Consider the following 18,110-nt stretch of genomic DNA (forward strand, 5'->3'; position numbering starts at 1 on the left):
TCATGGTCTTTTTTTAATCAGTGAAGACATGTTACTTTTTACACTGTTCTTCTGTTAAGTACAACGTTCTGTAAACCATCTTTACCCATCTATCATACATGCTCCATCTAACACACACGCAACCTTTCTCATTGAACAGAACAATGTTGAGAACATTGATGGTCGTCTACCAATGCATAGAAGACCATATCACATGAAGTTTGTACACAAGAGAATGAGGAAAATATTAAAATGAAAAACCAAAGTACTGATAAGGGGCTCTAGCTGCCATCTCTTATGTAAGATGTGTACTTGAAATAAGCAGTCCAGAAAACAAGGAGCCATGGAGATGTACCCATGGTCTGAGTCAGTGCTTCCAGAGAAAATAAATACATAGTTACAGTAGTTTAGTCATGTGTGGTTGAGAGTTCAATTCCTACGCAGTGCATCATCAGGAGGTCCTCAGTTCTCTAGCTGGGACAACCTAACTCCATTTTGGCAACATTTTCATAGCCATCTTGAGAATCCTTTTACAGAGGTAAATTCACCAATACACTGATATAGTTTTACAGTTAACATACAGTATTTATTTTAGAACAAGTTATTACTTCCTTGAGTACCATGGGCTCTCTCAATTAAAGTCTACTAGTTTCACCTGATTTCAAAACCAATTTATGTTGGATTGATGCATGCATCAAGCCTAAGATGTTAAGGCAAAAGTGTTATTCATTGTGAACATCAGGAATATTTAACTATAAAAAAAATAATTGAAAACACATTTTATGAATAGCTCTGCACGTTATTCGTCAGTCATCATTGGCAAAACCATTAAAATAGCAATTATTTATACATTTTAAATATAATTAGTGCAGTCTCAGTTATACATGGTCAGTCATTTAAACATTGTACTGGATTGTCTTGACCAAAGACGGGTCAAACAGATTTTAGTGCACGACTAGGTTGTCATAAATGACATTAAGTTAGATCAAGAAACAAGGCAATTCATCTACCCAGATGATGAATGTTGTCAGAGATTTACAATTCATTCATTCACATTGGGATGGGTGAAATTTGGCAGTATCCAGAAAGATGAAGAAAACAGCAGAGGGGATAATCTACAGTAAATTGTATAATTTCCCCCGTGCAGTACAGGTAACCTGTCACTAAGACATCAAGTGACCACTTTGAACAAGCAACATGGTCAAACAAAGAGAAACAAATGAAGAAACAAATATGTGGCTTTTGTACCCATTGTTTTCAGTGCATGTTCAGTAGTACCAGCAGAGGTCATGTTCAGTAGTACCAGGAGAAGTCATGTTCAGTATTACCAGCAGAGGTCATGTTTATTAGTACCAGGAGAGGTCACGTTCAGTAGTACCAGGAGAGGTCACGTTCAGTAGTATCAGGAGAGGTCAATTCAGTAGTACCAGGAGAGGTCATGTTTATTAGTACCAGGAGAGGTCATGTTTATTAGTACCAGGAGAGGTCAAGTTCATTTGTCTTTGGACTTCCTTCCCTTAGGACTTCCTACCCTTGGGGACTTTCTACCCTTGGGGACTCCTTTGGTGGAGTTCACTTCACTCTTGGTCTTCTGCAGGCGGGAGAAGATCTCTTTGAACAGGGCCTTGTACTCTGGGGTGTTCTGGCCCAGCCTCTTGTCCACCTGGTCTACCTGCCGGCTGATGCCCTCCAGGGCCTCTGGGGTGGAGGGGGTCTGGGGCGGGGTGGGGGGTGCAGGAGCAGCAGCCGCCATGGCTGAGGAGGGGCCGGGGGTGGCCATGCTGTAGTCCTTCATGGAGGGGTCTCTGGAGATGGGGCGTGACGTCTGCACCCCCGTGTGGCACATGCTCTCCTCGTGGCGCCGGCACTTCCCCAGCAGCTCCTCGTATTTCTCCAGCAGGGCGTGGTACTGCTCGTCCACCTCCCTCAGGATGGACATGCCCCGCTTGCGCGCGCCGTTGGCTTGTATTGCATAGCTGCCCTGTCGCCTGCCCGAGGCATCGCTGGCCGAGATGGCGTTGAGCGCCGTGTCACTGCAGCTCTTCCTCACGGGGCCTCCCTGCTGCCCCCCTCCTCCTGTCCCCCCAGACTCCCCCATCCCCTCCCCTCCCTCCTCTTGCCCCGGTCCCTCCTCGGGTGTGTCGGTCTCGGGGGCGTTGTTGAGCAGGGTCTGCTCCAGACTCTCATCCAACAGACACACCCGGGACCTCCTCAGCTGCTGCATCTCCTGTAGCTCCGCCTCCAGCTCCTGCACCCGCAGCTGGCAGCCCTCAGCCCCCAGGAGGCGCTGTTCCAGGAGCTCAAACTCCTGCAGCACGGCTGTGCACTCCCTCTCTGCCCCCTCCCTCCGGCCACGCTCTGCCACCATGGCGGACCTCAGGGAGGAGACCACGCCCTTTAGACGCTCGTTTTCCTCGTCCAGGGGCCGGCGCTCACGCTCAGACACCAGGTCCACACTGCCGGGGTTGGCCACCAGGAAGCCATCCTCATACCTGTAGAGCGTTCCATCACACAGAGGAGCACGAGGTTACAGCAGGGGGGTTGTAGTCTTATGTATTCTGAACACCATACATTCAGGTCATTTGGCAAATGTGCTAAGCATATTAGCATATTTTCCCATACAGTACTTTGGACTTTTGAGAGAAACTTCATAGAGCATTGCTCCTTACTGTACCTTGGTGCAGTGCAGAGTTCTTTGAGACAGGGGAAGGAGTGGACAGTCTTGCGTCGCTCCCTCTTCTCTCTGTGAACCTTCAGCTCCTCTAGTGTACGTAGCTCCTCCACACGAGCGGTCATGGTATCCACCTGGGCCTGCAGTGTCTCCATGGTACCCGTCAACCTGTAAACACACACACACATAAAACGAAGCCTTCACATAACAAAAGTGGACTAAATCATATTTACATCACGACATAATGTACAATACTGTACTGTGGCTATACTGAGCCTGTGTTACGAAAACAACGGTGAGGCATTTATTTACTATGAACAGTAGGAACCATTCAAGAACTAAGCTTGTTAACTCTTAACCCAAATATTTCTTAGCATTTCTTAGAAATCATTGGTATAAACACCATGAAGAAACAGGTCATGGTACACAGTCTTACATAGAGTGAATGCTCATATTGTGGATCATAGCAGCTAGCACAACTCAGGAGAGTATTCCCCCTCACCTGTCTATCTTCTGCTGCGAGGCCTTGCTCTCTATAACCAGTTTCTCATTGGTGATCTCCAGCTCTCTGGCTGTCACGTCTAGCTGCTCGTAGACCTTTGCATGCTGCTCGTTCATCTCCCTCAGCATCTCCAGCTGCTTGGACAAGTACTGCAGGGGGAATATACATGTGAATGAAGACATGGACCTTACAGGGAGACACATATACCGAGACTGTATTTAAATAGTCTAAAACGGATGTAAAATAACTGGACATCTATATGTTACATCAGTGCAGATGAAGGAGACAAGAGGAGGAGAGGAAGCCGTTTTAGACTATTGAGATACATCCAATGACACTCAATGCCAGACACACTCAGGATTTGCTGTCAATTAAAATCAGTCACATAGATTTGACAGGATTCCATGAAGGTTAAGCAAGATCATAGTGTCACAGTTTCCTAATTCCCGTCTACACAAACAAGTGTGGATCAACTTTATTCTTCTTCTCCAGCAGATTAAAGTGTGTGATTGGTTGATGTGGCCATCAGCAGGCAGCTTTGTTGTTGCCTAATAAGGCAGTCTTTGTTGTCTAATGAGGTGGCAGACTTCACTCAGAGGAGTCAGTGGGTTCCCCTCTCCCACACAGCCGCACACTAAGTAAACACACTCTCTCTCTCTCTTCCTCTCGCGCTCTCATGCAGTTGCACTCTGCTCCTCTGCTATCAGAGCTCTGCAGGGTTTAAATGGCTTGATGGCACATCAAGGAGAATGTAATTGTGCTAGCCTAGAGAGAAGAGGCACTTTGCAGGATCATCAAGTGCATCGTCAGCAGTTTAAAACCCACACATTCCAGCTAACACACCAGTCTGGAGCCATGCTTGCCAATATGGCCTCTCAGCAATTCAACATTAAATATTTTTTACATTTTAGTAATTTACCAGACGCTTTTATCGAGAGCGACTTACAGATTTTTCACCTAGTCGGCTCTAGGATTCGAACCAGCAGCAGTGCACTTTGCAGGATCAATCATGACATGTACACACGCTCACATATAGTTAGTGAAAGTGGTGCCAAAGTGGTGTCATGCTGTACCTCGATCTCCTGCACCTGTTCCTCATTGTTGATGTACATCTGTTGTAGGGAGTCCTCCAGCTCCTTGTTGCGTTCCAGAAGGGTCTTCCCCAGCTCGGCTGCCAGGTGCAGATCTGTGAGAGGGGACAGAGAGGAGGACGGAGAGAGACAGTGGTGAGAGTACTGGTCTGGACACAGAAAAACACAACTATTTTAACTCGGTCATTCACATTTCACCCGCCAGTAATATTGGTTGCTGCTGCCCAGCTCAGTTCAAGTATTGCATTGGATCCTTGTGGACTGTTTTAACTCCATTAATGCAATGCTTTCTGGCTTTCCTTAAAGTGATGAATTTAAGACTTCGCCTCCTCATTTCAAATTCAATAAGAGCGAGCAGTAGAGAGAAAATCCCCTCATTCAATTCCCCCTGCTGGAGTCTATTTTTTTAATCCTCTATCTTTTCTGAATAACACCAGCTTTCGTGACCTCTGCCAAGATGAGCTCAAGAAAATGGAGGCTGACTGCAGGAGAAAGGAGGAGACTAAGGGAGAAAACCTAGTTAGCACAGGCTCTGTCTGGATTACTCTGGGCAGAACACACCAATACAGGTCATCTCAGAACTCATTGACCATTACTCATGGTCAGAATGACAGAAATATCCCTGTTAGTTCTTATTACCCCACTCCAAAAGAAGAGCGTCTGTACAGTCTGTACATACAAGCATAAAGGTTTTAGCTAAATCAATAGTCTCTCTGCATTGGTTACTACACAAATATCCTTTATTGTCACAACAAGATTGGTTTCTGGGGAAAAGGTTAAACAATAAACCCCAGCACATCTCTGCTCTCAATCTGCTTTGACAAACATCTCCACAAATAAACACACATACAAACATGATCCCATCTGAACAACAAAGCACTGGGAGGGCTAAGGGCAGCGAGCCACTTGGTTTCCACGAGCAGCTTGATGGATCCATTATTCATCGGCTGCTGCAGTGACGAGGCCTACATGGACTGAGAGTAGGGATGAGGAGGGGAGCTGTGCTGGCTCCTGGCTCCAACATGCCTGCCCCACTACTCAGAGCCCATGACAGTACATTGGGAGTAGGAGAGGGGTGTGAAACTGAGAACAATTTACCTCCATTAAGGAACATGAATGCAGCATTTTATCAGCACAATGCATGGTGTCAGCACTAACAGGAACATAACAGTGGGGAACACCATGCTGCTGCTGCACAGTACACATCTAAATCACAAGGGAGATGAGTTTAATTATAGTATGGCTGCCTGGAGCAGTAGCTGTGTGTGTGTATCAGAAAGATAACGCAAGTAAGGCAACAGGAGCTAACAAATAAAAAAGGACAGAGAGGCAGAGGACAAGAGGCCCGTCTTCAACACATAGCTAAAAAGGTAATTAGCTCATCTGTAGGCTACCATATCTCCACTACAGCCCAAGGTCAGGCTGTAATTTCCTGTTTTAACACAATGGACAGATGATAACAGAGAGAGAACTAGAAGACTGATAAGGGTCTGTATTATATAAACAGTACCAAAGGCTCTTGTGTGTGTGTGTGTGTGTGTGTGTGTGTGTGTGTGTGTGGGGGGGGTGAGCATTCCCCCCAGGTCCTATCATCTACAACACAAACGCTACGTGACCAACACACACGTGCCTGGTACACATTGTCTAAGGCCTAAAAATGATGTAATCTTAGGCTGCCGCACAACGGTTGTTAGAAGCTTGCTGAGAGAGGGCAAGAGATATCCCAGTAAATAGGATAAATCATGTACCCACTTCATTAAGTACAAGTGAATACCATATAAAGAATTGTAACAGCACAAAGCAATGACATCACTGTCAAACTGACATCTCCCCATGGCAACCTTGGCACACACACAGCTCATGTGCACTACAGCCTTCTGCACGTGTGGCTCTGCATCATCCTTATGCCCTCAGATGTGTATAACTCATATAGCATCTAGTGAAGCACATCACAACCACACTGCACCAGCTGCTACAACTATGACATCATACCTACCATCTGGACAGACAGGCTACACATGTTGAGCTGATGATAATGACCACTGAGGGCAATAGGTGAGCAGCCCTGAATACAGATCACTTACATAATGATCACATACTCACTCCGTGTGTGAAAGTGAGTGGAAGTAGACCATAGCAAATACAATATGACCCCTTGGTTGGAACAGCATGCTAAAACTGTACTAATACAATTTTACATGCAGGGTCGCCTCCAAAATCTTTCTAACCCACAGGCTGAAATCTCTGATCCCCAGCCTTAGAGGCCGTGTCTGGGGCCCCCTAATCAGATCATCCAGCTGGGCTTAATGCTCTGACTCTCCATATTGAATAACACTGTGAGATGAGATAGAGCCTACTGCTGGCTGCAGAACAGCAGAATCCACCTGGTTGCCAAACTCTGACCAGACCAGCGAAACACTGATGAGACGCAAATGCTTTCATTCTCTGGGTCATCGGGTAAATCGGTCAATGAGGTGATGTGGAGGACGAGGCAAGGCCTGGGCTAGGGAAGGACATCTACATACCTCATCACACCATCTGGAACTCACACCACCTACTATCCTAATATACCAACCTTACCCTTTAGAATGAATGATTGCTAGGAAAATACAGCTTTGATCTATATCATAATTTGTGGGGACATTTAAAATGCTAAAACAATAGCTTCTTTCCCATTCTGTTTAGAAATATGGGGATAAGATCAGAGATCGGTGACTACACATGCCCTCATCTATGTCTATCTAGCCATTAGTGGAGGAAGCGACAGTTCAATTGAGTTAACTAAATCAAATAAATGCAGAACAGATACAAAAGGGGTGTGTCACTCTATAGGAGGGATGTATTATCAGACTAAGCCCTGGGTGAATAGAAAAGGTTGTATGTATTATGTGCCTTTCAACAAGCATCTCGAAACATAGCTTCATTGGGAGAGTCTCCATTGTTAATCCCTATGATTCATCAGAGTACAGATATGAGTGGTTAGTAAATGTCCTGTGTCTCCAGTCTAGCCAGTAATATATTTAAAAAGACAGAACTCTGACATTTTCCTCACTCTGAGATTGCAACTCCATATAATCTTTGTTCACAATTCCACATAATCCTGAGAATGTCAACCATTTCTCTCCCTGAATATCCCACCATCTCTCTGTTTGTCTGCCAACTCTCCGGCAGGCTCTATCACCTAATACCTCACCAGCACATCCCTGTGCCAGGCAGAACCACGACTCAGCATTTTGGTGATTTGAGGAAAATAACCCTGAGGGCCAAGGGTTGGCACGTGACCATCCATCATATATGAGGAGAGAGATGGATGGTGAAATCAGACGGACAGTAGGGTTATTCTGAGAACACGCACTTCACTGACAAGATCAGAATAATTGGCAAAGGCAGGGAGCTCCATAATTTATTAAGGGGAAGTCTAGAGCAGTGCCTATACACAGAGAGATGGAAGTAGGCCTGTGTGTGTCAGAGAGAGTAGAACACAGAGAGAGAAGAACACAGAGAGAGAAGAACACAGAGAGAGAGAGAGTGTGTGTGTGTGTAACATGGTCTGACAGGTGAAACCTGCAGCAGCATTTCGATAGTTCCCACGCCTTCTTCTCAAATGTATGGGACTTGGGGTGTTGGGGTCGGTCTTAGAAAGTGCATGAGCTCCATCACAAAATGTCAGTTTGATTATATCAAGGATAATATTTACAATTAAGACAGTAGTCCATTCCAGATAAGCACGCTTGTATATAGAGCCAAAATGACTGAACATGTCATGAATTCTTCAAAATGAACAATGTCAATAATATTGTCTTATTTTCTAGAAGGGTCAATTAGCATCATTTGATACATCTTCAGGTCGTTGCATTAAATGACAGTGATGAGGTCCGTAGTCAGCATCAGCTGCTTTTTGCTGTGACTGTTTTTACTGTAACATTGTAACGGAACGATTCGCATACAAGGCTAAACAAAACCTGCAACAAATATAACCACAACCGCCACAATGTAACAACAATGGTGTCAGTCTACTCACCCTGCTCCAAATCCCGTTGGTCGTACCATGGCTCATCTTCCTCCGTAACAAACTCCTCCATCCTGCCTGCACGAAGCATCGATGCTCGTTCTATCGTTGTGGATGTTCACCCGACGCTCTGTAAAATCTCTGACTGCTCGCCCGGAAGCGAAAGCATGCCTCGTATTATCAAGAAATCTCGAACAGCGCAGCCTCCCAAACCGTAACCCTTTCAGCAACCTTTAACATTCACGAGGAAAACCGCGGGCGCACCTGCACCCAACATTCTTCAATGAACCATTCAAATGAGACAGATGCGTTCTTTTACCGCACCTGACACTTAATTAATATCTCAAGCCCGACAAATGCACGCACAAACTGGACACTGCAAGCAAGTCCTTATATGCAACGACAGCACTGTCCGCCTACAATATAAATAGAGAATGACGTACGAAAACTTTTTGTACAATGTTGAGACGTGTACGTTCACTGAACAAATGTGTGACACTGGCAAATGCCACGCATAATTCCCCCCCCCCCCGTTGTGATTTACGTAGGCCTCCAGCTGTTGTTACACGCCCCCACTCACTCGTGCTTAGCACCGATATCTCTCCTGATCCATTCTGCAACGATACCCAACCCCCTTCCCTATACAGGGGAAGATGCTGCTCCATAAAACAGTCCTTCCACTTCATCTAATTGTATAGAGCCCATGAGTCATTTAGTACCAGCCACTAGACATTCAGTATTATAGATTTTTTTGTAAACAGGTCTCACAACGAGCAACAGTGTGTGATGGCAGGGTGCTTTTGGATATATTTGTGTGATGGCTGAGTGTTTTTCCCATTGGTGCATCAAGTGCTCTTTGGATTCCATCATGTTTGAAATGGCTGACTGTTTGAAAAGGCACCCACCCAGTCACCAACCAGAACAGGCAGACATGGCCAGCTCTGCTCTTTTAGACAAGATAACCTTGTACTAGATCACCATAAGGACAAGAGAAAAAAATTATAATATTTTTTTGTATTCCTCAGCTTAAATAAAAGCTCTCATTGAGAATCTCATGAAAAAACGAATAACTAACAACCAAGAATACATTAAATTACAGCTCTAAAATCAATCAAAGATAGAGTCTGTGGTTGTTACACATCCAGTTGGCTGTCCTCTTCAGTCAGGCTTTATGACAGACCAGGTAGCAGCAGGGTTTGGCTTGGTATAACCATAGCATCCATCTCCTAGTCACATGGTGCTAACATCAAACAAAGAGCCACCTCTGCTCAGCGTTGAGCAGGGATGACTAATTGTTCCCCAGAAGCACCAGCAGACATGCTGTATACAGTACATGTTTAATGGCGCCATTACAGTGGCTCTCCACACCACGGCAGCATGAGCCTGGAGTTGACACAGCATAGCAGCATTTCATCCCTGTAACGGCTGAGTGTCTTGGCCTGGGAGAGATGTGAGGGAGGAGGGAATCAGTTGGAGAGAGAGAGAGTGGATGAAGGGGTCAGACCCCCAGGTTGTTATCCTCCGCCACCTTTCCGTTCGTAGTCCCTCCTCCTCCCATCCATCTGTGTTCAGAGGTCTCAGTGCTGTGTGGTCCCTTCAGGTGCTTCCAGTCTGCTTCACTCTCACAGCGCTTCACACCGCTGAAGAACTTATTTATCAGAGTCTTGGCCTGCATTTTCACTGTGGACACAAAATAGTTCATTATTAGAAAAGGCAGCTTGTGCCAGAGCACACACAATGTTGGTCTTCCTCACCTTGACCTTTTCCCCTACTCCTCCCCTCTGCTAGTAGATGAGACAAGTAGCGGGCAAATGACTTGAACAGCTCCTACAAGAAGGAAGATTTCACATTTGGAATACTGTGATTTGAAAAAGTGACAAATGAAGAACCAAATATCTTCATCACAGCTTATGCCCCTTCCTTCTCTCCCTCACCTTGGTGGTAAACTTGCCCTGCGTATAGAAGGGGTCTAGACAGCGCACCACGATGTCAGCCACCTCCTTCAGAGACACAGGCTTGGGGGCTTTGCTGGGGCTCCCTGGCTCCAGTACAGTCTCCTGGATGTTGGGGTTAAAGGTCACCTTTTTCCTGCTGTCCTGTAGGGGGCCGCTGCGCTTGGCTTCCCTCTCTTCACTCTCCTTACATAGCTAACACACACACATAGAGAACATGTGATAGTACAGTGAGGGAAACAATTATTTGATCCCCTGCTGATTTTGTACATTTGCCCACTGACAAAGACATGATCAGTTTATAATTTTAATGGTAGGTTTATTTTAACAGTGAGAGACAGAATAACAACAAAAAAATCCAGAAAAACACATGTCAAAAATGTTATAAATTGATTTGCATTTTAATGAGGGAAATAAGTATTTGACCCCTCTGCAAAACATGACTTAGTACTTAGTGGCAAAACCCTTGTTGGCAATCACAGAGGTCAGACGTTTCTTGTAGTTGGCCACCAGGTTTGCACACATCTCAGGAGGGATTTTGTTCCACTCCTCTTTGCAGATCTTCTCCAAGTCATTAAGGTTTCGAGGCTGATGTTTGGCAACTCGAACCTTCAGCTCCCTCCACAGATTTTCTATGGGATTAAGGTCTGGAGACTGGCTAGGCCACTCCAGGACCTTAATGTGCTTCTTCTTGAGCCGCTCCTTTGTTGCCTTGGCCGTGTGTTTTGGGTCATTGTCATGCTGGAATACCCATTCACAACCCATTTTCAATGCCCTGGCTGAGGGAAGGAGGTTCTCACCCAAGATTTGACGGTACATGGCCCCGTCCATCGTCCCTTTGATGCGGTGAAGTTGTCCTGTCCCCTTAGCAGAAAAACACCCCCAAAGCATAATGTTTCCACCTCCATGTTTGACGGTGGGGATGGTGTTCTTGGGGTCATAGGCAGCATTCCTCCTCCTCCAAACACGGCGAGTTGAGTTGATGCCAAAGAGCTCGATTTTGGTCTCATCTGACCACAACACTTTCACCCAGTTCTCCTCTGAATCATTCAGATGTTCATTGGCAAACTTCAGACGGGCCTGTATATGTGCTTTCTTGAGCAGGTGGACCTTGCGGGCGCTGCAGGATTTCAGTCCTTCACGGCGTAGTGTGTTACCAATTGTTTTCTTGGGGTCAAATACTTATTTCCCTCATTAAAATGCATATCAATTTATAGCATTTTTGACATGCGTTTTTCTGGATTTTTGTTTTGTTATTCTGTCTCTCACTGTTCAAATAAACCTACCATTAAAATTATAGACTGATCATTTCTTTGTCAGTGGGCAAACGTACAAAGTCAGCAGGGGATCAAATACTTTTTTCCCTCACTGTAGATGTTAACAACAATGTCATCATTACATTACAGTTAAAAAACTTGACACAATAATACTGTTGTGGCAATATAATATTTGTCTCCATACCCTTTGTTTTAGCAACGATTTAGTCTTGTTTTCATGTGCGTTTTGCCTTTGAAGAAGACAGAAGGAGTTTAGAGAGAGAGGCAAAACGGAATAATCCAATCCCAGACTATCTAGACTTTATCTACAACTACATTTACATTTACATTTACGTCATTTAGCAGACGCTCTTATCCAGAGCGACTTACAGGAGCAATTAGGGTTAAGTGCCTTGCTCAAGGGCACATCGACTGATTTTTCACCTAGTCGGCTCGGGGATTAGAACCAGCGACCTTTCGGTTACTGGCACAACGCTCTTAACCACTAAGCTACCTGCCGCCCCTACTGAGGGACATCTTACACTGTGATAGAGTCCAAGTCCAGTTTCCTCTTTAACCTCATTATTTATCCAAGCTGTTGATTTCTGTGGGGATGGTATCCGTAGGGATGGTTTCCATGGGGATGGTATCCGTAGGGATGGTTTCCGTGGGGATGACTTCTATGGGACTAATGTCCATAGGGATGGTGTCCATGGAGACAGTAGCAGGTGTGATTTCCTTAGTGGGGAGTGACGGGGGTGGTATTGAAAAGGCCTGAGATGACACAATTTGTTCTTATCTCCAACTCTTGACTCTTTTCAATCTGTTTCTTCCCAAAGTACTGGGTAATGTTGCAGGGGTTCTTAGCAGCCTCCACTAGCTTCTGCTGCTTCTTGCTCAGGGTCTTGCCTCCTGTCTTGGTGGGACTGTTCAGGGAGGCAGAGACTGCACTGGCTTTAGCTCTGATGGAGGAGCTGATGGTTGGTGCTGTATCTCCAGTCTTTGTCTCCTTCCTCTTACCCCTCTCCTCCTCACTGGCTGACTCTCCAGACCCAGCCAGGCTCTCAGGGCCCCCGCTCCCTGTCCCCCTGTTGGCCGCTGGACCTGGCCCTGTAGTGGAGCCCTCACAGTTAGAAGCCCTCAGCAGCTCACTGGCAGTTTGGAAGGGGTTGGAGGAGCCCCTCAGACCTGCTCCTATTCTCTTCCGCTTTAGCTGGTGGAGAGAAGGAGACACAGAAGGAAGGATGCTTAGTTACTAATAGAACCTAGTATGAGGCGGACTCACAATAACACTGACTGCATCCTGTTACTAATGGGCTGAGATATGATTCTGAGACAGTCTCAATGCATTAGCAAGTAGATAAATATGTAGTCATTACTGCTGCTTATAAAGGAGTGCTACAATATTTTCTAAAGCAAAGTAAAGGCAGAGTCCTCTGTGTGCTGTGGTGTTGGGCCTTACTGAGTAGATCTGTGAGGCAGGCGTGAAGCCCTGCTGCTCCTCAGTCAAGGAGGAGGAAGAGGAGGAGGCTGCTTCGTCTTTGGATTCAGTCTTTATCTCTGTGGATTCCCCAGAGCAGCTGGTCCCTTCTCCTCCTCCTCCTCCTCCTCTTCCTGCAGAGGCAGCCACTCCCTTCTTCATCTCTGATACCTTTAGGAACGAGAGATGAGTTAGATGAGTGAAAGAATAGCTTAAAAAGAATAGCTTCCATAGGGCTCAATACATAAACTGACTTTAGAGTTGTACAATAAACCAGACAGTAGTCAGCAGCTACTCACCCTCTTCAGGACAGCTGCTTTGTACAGGTTAGAAGACTTGGTGATCTTGAAGACCTCATGTTCAATATCCACCGCCAAGGAGTGTGTCAGAGCTGGGGTGAGGGATTAAAAAGGGAAAGAAAGAAAGAAATCCAAGTGTCAGTTCAGTTATCCCAGTGGCATCAGTGACTTGGCATTTTAGGTGCATGTGCGTTAGTAGTGACTGGTACCTGTGTGTGTCTGCTGCTGCCACCAGGTGGTTGTTCAGAGCCTCCTGTAGCAGGGCCACACAGTGCTTCCGAGCCTGGAATACAATTGATGCACACATTTGGCACACACTCTTGTAAAAAATATTTTTTAAAGGCAAGTGAAGATGTATTAATTTGATTTTAACCACTATTCAAAGGGAATGTGCCACTGAGTTTTAAAGCATGTCTTTACAAGGGAGAACTGGTCAGTAGCAGCTCCAGAATAAAATCAACACTATACATAATAAAAAATAAAAATAATGACATACAATCAATCAGTCATACACCACAAAATACAAATAGGCCTAAATATTTTCCTTGAAAATTGGTATTCTTGTAATACATGTATGAACCACACAGTGGCAGTACAATCCCCTCTCTGTTCCCTAAATCTGCAAACCCAGATATTCAGTGTTCTGTGCGTTTGACCAAATATTCAGAGTCTGACCCTGGATAAACAAGCATGAAACAAGTTCATGAAAGAGGTGTTGGGTAAAGGATTTCAAGCAGAATTTAATTATGGATCAATAAATAGTTTCTAACTAGCTCATGATGGTGGATACGCTGAATACACAAGGACGTGTGCATTAACCATCAAAAGCATGTGAATGTGCATATTGCTTTGCACGTGCGTGTGTGTGTGTGTGTGTGTGTGTGTGAGACGTTTCCATAGCAGAGCTGTACCTTGACAGTGAGGCTGGGGATCTTCTGGCTGCTGGCCTCTCTGAGTGGGCAGTCATCATCTGTAGACACAGTTGAACACAATATCGAAACCCATTCAGTCACATAACGGTATTATTAGTCAGTCACTTTGCTTGTCTACACTGATATTACAACAATAGAGAACCCACCTGGGGGGATAAATGAATATTTGTGTCCCTCAGACACCTACAGAGGAAAGAGGGAGAAGAAAACAGAGGGAAATAAGACACCCCCTCACACTTCTATTGTCAGTTAGTGCAGAGAACCTACAGAGGGCCCCTCAAATTCCTCACTCCACCTTAGAGCTCTGCCTCTCTCACCTAGTTGCTAGTGTTTCAGTGTTTCAGTGTTCCAAGCCCCTGCTGTTGCTGGCAGCATCTCAAACCAACAGTCTCAAAATCATGGCTCAACTCAACACATCTTTTGTTTGCCTGGATTAATAGTATAGATTTGAATAGCCCTGTCGTGCTGATTTGACTCCACATATGGGAGAGATTTACCACATGGTGCCTTACAGGGGCCCCTAGACCCAGCCTCCTTGCCTGGCTGATTGGCTGGCCACAGCTGGAAAACAGATGTGGAGAGAGAGGGAGCTGCTACAGTGTATGAAAGTTTGTTTACTGAAGCAATGGAAAGAGTAAGCTTATGGAGTCAGTAGTTGTGTATCACAGTATGACAGCAGGGCTGTCCATGTACAGCATGTATACAGTACATGAATGTGAGGTTTCACCTTGCGCAGGTTCATTTGTTTCTTGAAGAGATTTCCAAACTCCTTCCTCATATGCTCAGAGCCATCATCATCACCACCGCTCTCCCAGCCCTCCTCATCATGCCTGAGGAGATGATATCACCACAGACCTCAGCATTCCTACCGTACTGTCTATGAGTGACAGCTAGAAAACACATTTTAAAATCAACAATAAATGTGAAAATAATTCCAATCAGAAGGAAAGACCCCTATCTTGCCCTGTTAGCAACTAAAAACTACAACAAATGTTAGCCTGGATGCCAGTCTGTTTCTGCTTTAACCAACAGAGTTAGACTGGCCTCCAGGCTACTAGACCGTTGCATTGCTGACCTCTCAAAGCCATAGCCCTTCCTCCCCCCAGCGTAGAGGTCGCGGTCAAACCCAAACGGGCCCCTGGGCTGTGTGCTCTGAGCCGCCCCGGTATTGGTGCACAAAGTGGCCCCCTTCTCCAGCTGGGCCCGTACAGCCTTGGGGTCACGACAGTAGTCACAGGCTCCAGCACAGTCCGGCTTCTGGTCCCCAATGAACTTGGAGATGGTGGCATGGCGGCAGCTGAGAGAGACCAGAGACACGGGTTAGAGAGAGACAAACATATTGCACAGACATGCTAAAGGTCAAACCACTAGGAGGCCTTCCATTCACAGAGTGCCTCAGTGTAGCAGAGTGAAGATAGCAGCATGGATGTTGCTCTAATCTCTTCCCATCTGCTGGTCCAAAAGCATTTCCTAAGGTATTTTACATCATCTGAGGTGTTTGTGTTGTGCCTGCCATCGGTTGAGACGCAGCATACTCTTGAATACAGGGTAGGTGTCATGTTTTGTTTGATAAATGTACTAAAATGTGACTATAATAAAAATGTCAACTTTCAAATGCTACCACAGAGATGGTTGGAGGTCCACACAGTGGATAACACTTTCAATCCTCCGTAGGAAACCTATTGAAATCAAAGAAATATAGATAATAGAATAGACATTCCCATTTAAGTTGACATTCAATGGTGGGTGGACCAGCAGCGATCTTTATGGTAGTAATTGGAAGTAAAATGTTTAATTAAATGTCAATGTCAATGGTGTACCAGCTAAATTGCAGTGGTCTCAAGGGATAGGTCCATTCTATTTCTATGATTGAAATTACACCCACCCTGTATTCAAGAGCTTGCTGTGTCGCAACCGAAGAAATGATCAAATATTTTGACAACCCTTTTTGTAAGCTTTTAAATGATATTAAACTCAACTGTTTATCTTTTCCATTGATGAAGACATGGATGTCTCATGGTATGGTGGGGTATATGCAAAATGGGTCCACTTTGAGCAATGGGTCAACTTTGAGCAAGAATGTTTTGGCATTCAGGTCCAAAAAGACACTTTCTGACCACGTCTACCATGTACAAATACAGTGGGGGAAAAAAGTATTTAGTCAGCCACCAATTGTGCAAGTTCTCCCACTTAAAAAGATGAGAGAGGCCTGTAATTTTCATCATAGGTACACGTCAACTATGACAGACAAAATGAGATTTTTTTTCTCCAGAAAATCACATTGTAGGATTTTTTATGAATTTATTTGCAAATTATGGTGGAAAATAAGGATTTGGTCAATAACAAAAGTTTCTCAATACTTTGTTATATACCCTTTGTTGGCAATGACACAGGTCAAACGTTTTCTGTAAGTCTTCACAAGGTTTTCACACACTGTTGCTGGTATTTTGGCCCATTCCTCCATGCAGATCTCCTCTAGAGCAGTGATGGTTTGGGGCTGTCTCTGGGCAACACGGACTTTCAACTCCCTCCAAAGATTTTCTATGGGGTTGATATCTGGAGACTGGCTAGGCCACTCCAGGACCTTGAAATGCTTCTTACGAAGCCACTCCTTCGTTGCCTGGGCGGTGTGTTTGGGATCATTGTCATGCTGAAAGACCCAGCCACGTTTCATCTTCAATGCCCTTGCTGATGGAAGGAGGTTTTCACTCAAAATCTCACGATACATGGCCCCATTCATTCTTTCCTTTACACGGATCAGTCGTCCTGGTCCCTTTGCAGAAAAACAGCCCCAAAGCATGATGTTTCCACCCCCATGCTTCACAGTAGGTATGGTGTTCTTTGGATGCAACTCAGCATTCTTTGTCCTCCAAACACGACGAGTTGAGTTTTTACCAAAAAAGTTATATTTTGGTTTCATCTGACCATATGACATTCTCCCAATCCTCTTCTGGATCATCCAAATGCACTCTAGCAAACTTCAGACGGGCCTGGACATGTACTGGCTTAAGCAGGGGGACACGTCTCGCACTGCAGGATTTGAGTCCCTGGCGGCGTAGTGTGTTACTGATGGTAGGCTTTGTTACTTTGGTCCCAGCTCTCTGCAGGTCATTCACTAGGTCCCCCCGTGTGATTCTGGGATCTTTGCTCACCGTTCTTGTGATCATTTTGACCCCACAGGGTGAGATCTTGCGTGGAGCCCCAGATCGAGGGAGATTATCAGTGGTCTTGTATGTCTTCCATTTCCTAATAATTGCTCCCACAGTTGATTTCTTCAAACCAAGCTGCTTACCTATTGCAGATTCAGTCTTCCCAGCCTGGTGCAGGTCTACAATTTAGTTTCTGGTGTCCTTTGACAGCTCTTTGGTCTTGGCCATAGTGGAGTTTGGAGTGTGACTGTTTGAGGTTGTGGACAGGTGTCTTTTATACTGATAACAAGTTCAAACAGGTGCCATTAATACAGGTAACAAGTGGAGGACAGAGGAGCCTCTTAAAGAAGAAGTTACAGGTCTGTGAGAGCCAGAAATCTTGCTTGTTTGTAGGTGACAAAATACTTATTTTCCACCATAATTTGCAAATAAATTCATTAAAAATCCTACAATGTGATTTTCTGGTTATTTTTTTCTCAATTTGTCTGTCATAGTTGACGTGTACCTATGATGAAAATGACAGGCCTCTCTCATCTTTTTAAGTGGGAGAACTTGCACAATTGGTGGCTGACTAAATACTTTTTTCCCCCACTGTATGTATGGTAAGTTCCGTTCAAATCAAAAAGGGGTGCAGTCAAAAAGTTATTGAAATCAAATGCAGCGACTCTGCAGGAGTGTGAAGTGTATTCTCCAGTAAAAGAACACCAGTTTAATGATACGTCTGTGAACTGGATGAAGTTTCTGTTCACACAGATACACCACTCCCTTCTATTCTGAGGAGAAAAAGGAG

The 18,110-nt window shown here is 45.1% G+C and overlaps 3 protein-coding genes and 1 long non-coding RNA gene across 6 annotated transcripts; all 4 read right to left on the reverse strand.

Moving 5' to 3' along the window:
- LOC121551090 (cerebellar degeneration-related protein 2-like) lies at window positions 1–8,739 on the reverse strand. Of its 2 annotated transcripts, XM_041863626.2 has the most exons (6): window positions 8,265–8,739; window positions 7,941–7,973; window positions 4,226–4,338; window positions 3,153–3,301; window positions 2,654–2,818; window positions 1–2,471 (listed from the first exon to the last, which is right to left on the reverse strand). In XM_041863626.2, the coding sequence occupies exons 1-6, from the start codon at window positions 8,341–8,343 to the stop codon at window positions 1,472–1,474; spliced, it is 1,539 nt and encodes a 512-aa protein (XP_041719560.2). In that variant the 5' UTR covers window positions 8,344–8,739; the 3' UTR covers window positions 1–1,471. The 2 variants fall into 2 exon arrangements, with proteins under 2 accessions (XP_041719560.2, XP_041719561.2); XM_041863627.2 differs by lacking the exon at window positions 7,941–7,973.
- Window positions 8,740–9,274: 535 nt separating this feature from the next.
- LOC123483380 (ATP-dependent DNA helicase Q5-like) lies at window positions 9,275–12,128 on the reverse strand. Of its 2 annotated transcripts, none has more exons than XM_045213336.1 (5): window positions 12,003–12,087; window positions 11,666–11,711; window positions 10,187–10,399; window positions 10,007–10,079; window positions 9,275–9,932 (listed from the first exon to the last, which is right to left on the reverse strand). In XM_045213336.1, exons 1-5 carry the CDS (start codon window positions 12,041–12,043, stop codon window positions 9,751–9,753), a joined length of 555 nt encoding a protein of 184 aa, XP_045069271.1. In that variant the 5' UTR covers window positions 12,044–12,087; the 3' UTR covers window positions 9,275–9,750. The 2 variants fall into 2 exon arrangements, with proteins under 2 accessions (XP_045069271.1, XP_045069272.1); XM_045213337.1 differs by having other exon boundaries at window positions 9,276–9,932; window positions 12,039–12,128.
- A 60-nt stretch (window positions 12,129–12,188) lies between these two features.
- Window positions 12,189–13,415, reverse strand: LOC123483382 (ATP-dependent DNA helicase Q5-like). Its single transcript, XM_045213338.1, has 4 exons — window positions 13,409–13,415; window positions 13,240–13,331; window positions 12,923–13,111; window positions 12,189–12,673 (listed from the first exon to the last, which is right to left on the reverse strand). The coding sequence occupies exons 1-4, from the start codon at window positions 13,413–13,415 to the stop codon at window positions 12,200–12,202; spliced, it is 762 nt and encodes a 253-aa protein (XP_045069273.1). The 3' UTR covers window positions 12,189–12,199.
- Window positions 13,416–13,490: 75 nt separating this feature from the next.
- Window positions 13,491–14,983, reverse strand: LOC123483381. Its single transcript, XR_006658218.1, has 3 exons — window positions 14,899–14,983; window positions 14,151–14,209; window positions 13,491–13,522 (listed from the first exon to the last, which is right to left on the reverse strand). It is a non-coding gene; the product is annotated as an uncharacterized LOC123483381 (long non-coding RNA).
- Between the last annotated feature and the right edge of the window lie 3,127 nt (window positions 14,984–18,110).

This window comes from Coregonus clupeaformis, unplaced genomic scaffold (genome assembly GCF_020615455.1).
Source record: "Coregonus clupeaformis isolate EN_2021a unplaced genomic scaffold, ASM2061545v1 scaf0100, whole genome shotgun sequence".
Lineage (NCBI taxonomy): Eukaryota > Metazoa > Chordata > Actinopteri > Salmoniformes > Salmonidae > Coregonus > Coregonus clupeaformis.

Bases quoted from the DNA above. Each gene is read 5' to 3' on its own strand.
- LOC121551090 (XM_041863626.2), bottom strand. From the start codon at position 8,343: ATGCTTCGTGCAGGCAGGATGGAGGAGTTTGTTACGGAGGAAGATGAG. The intron at 2,819-3,152 runs GTGAGGGGGAAT...GTGTGTTTACAG, and splicing joins TCGCAGCAGAAGATAGACAG to GTTGACGGGTACCATGGAGA. The intron at 2,472-2,653 runs GTACAGTAAGGA...AACGCTCTACAG, and splicing joins GAACTCTGCACTGCACCAAG to GTATGAGGATGGCTTCCTGG.
- LOC123483380 (XM_045213336.1), bottom strand. From the start codon at position 12,043: ATGAGGTTAAAGAGGAAACTGGACTTGGACTCTATCACAGT. The intron at 11,712-12,002 runs GTAAGATGTCCC...TCTTCTTCAAAG, and splicing joins GACTTGGACTCTATCACAGT to GCAAAACGCACATGAAAACA. The intron at 9,933-10,006 runs GTGAGGAAGACC...TTGTGTCCACAG, and splicing joins GAGTAGGGGAAAAGGTCAAG to TGAAAATGCAGGCCAAGACT.
- LOC123483382 (XM_045213338.1), bottom strand. The intron at 13,112-13,239 runs GTGAGTAGCTGC...TCGTTCCTAAAG, and splicing joins AAGCAGCTGTCCTGAAGAGG to GTATCAGAGATGAAGAAGGG. The intron at 12,674-12,922 runs GTAAGGCCCAAC...TCTCTCCACCAG, and splicing joins CTGCCTCACAGATCTACTCA to CTAAAGCGGAAGAGAATAGG.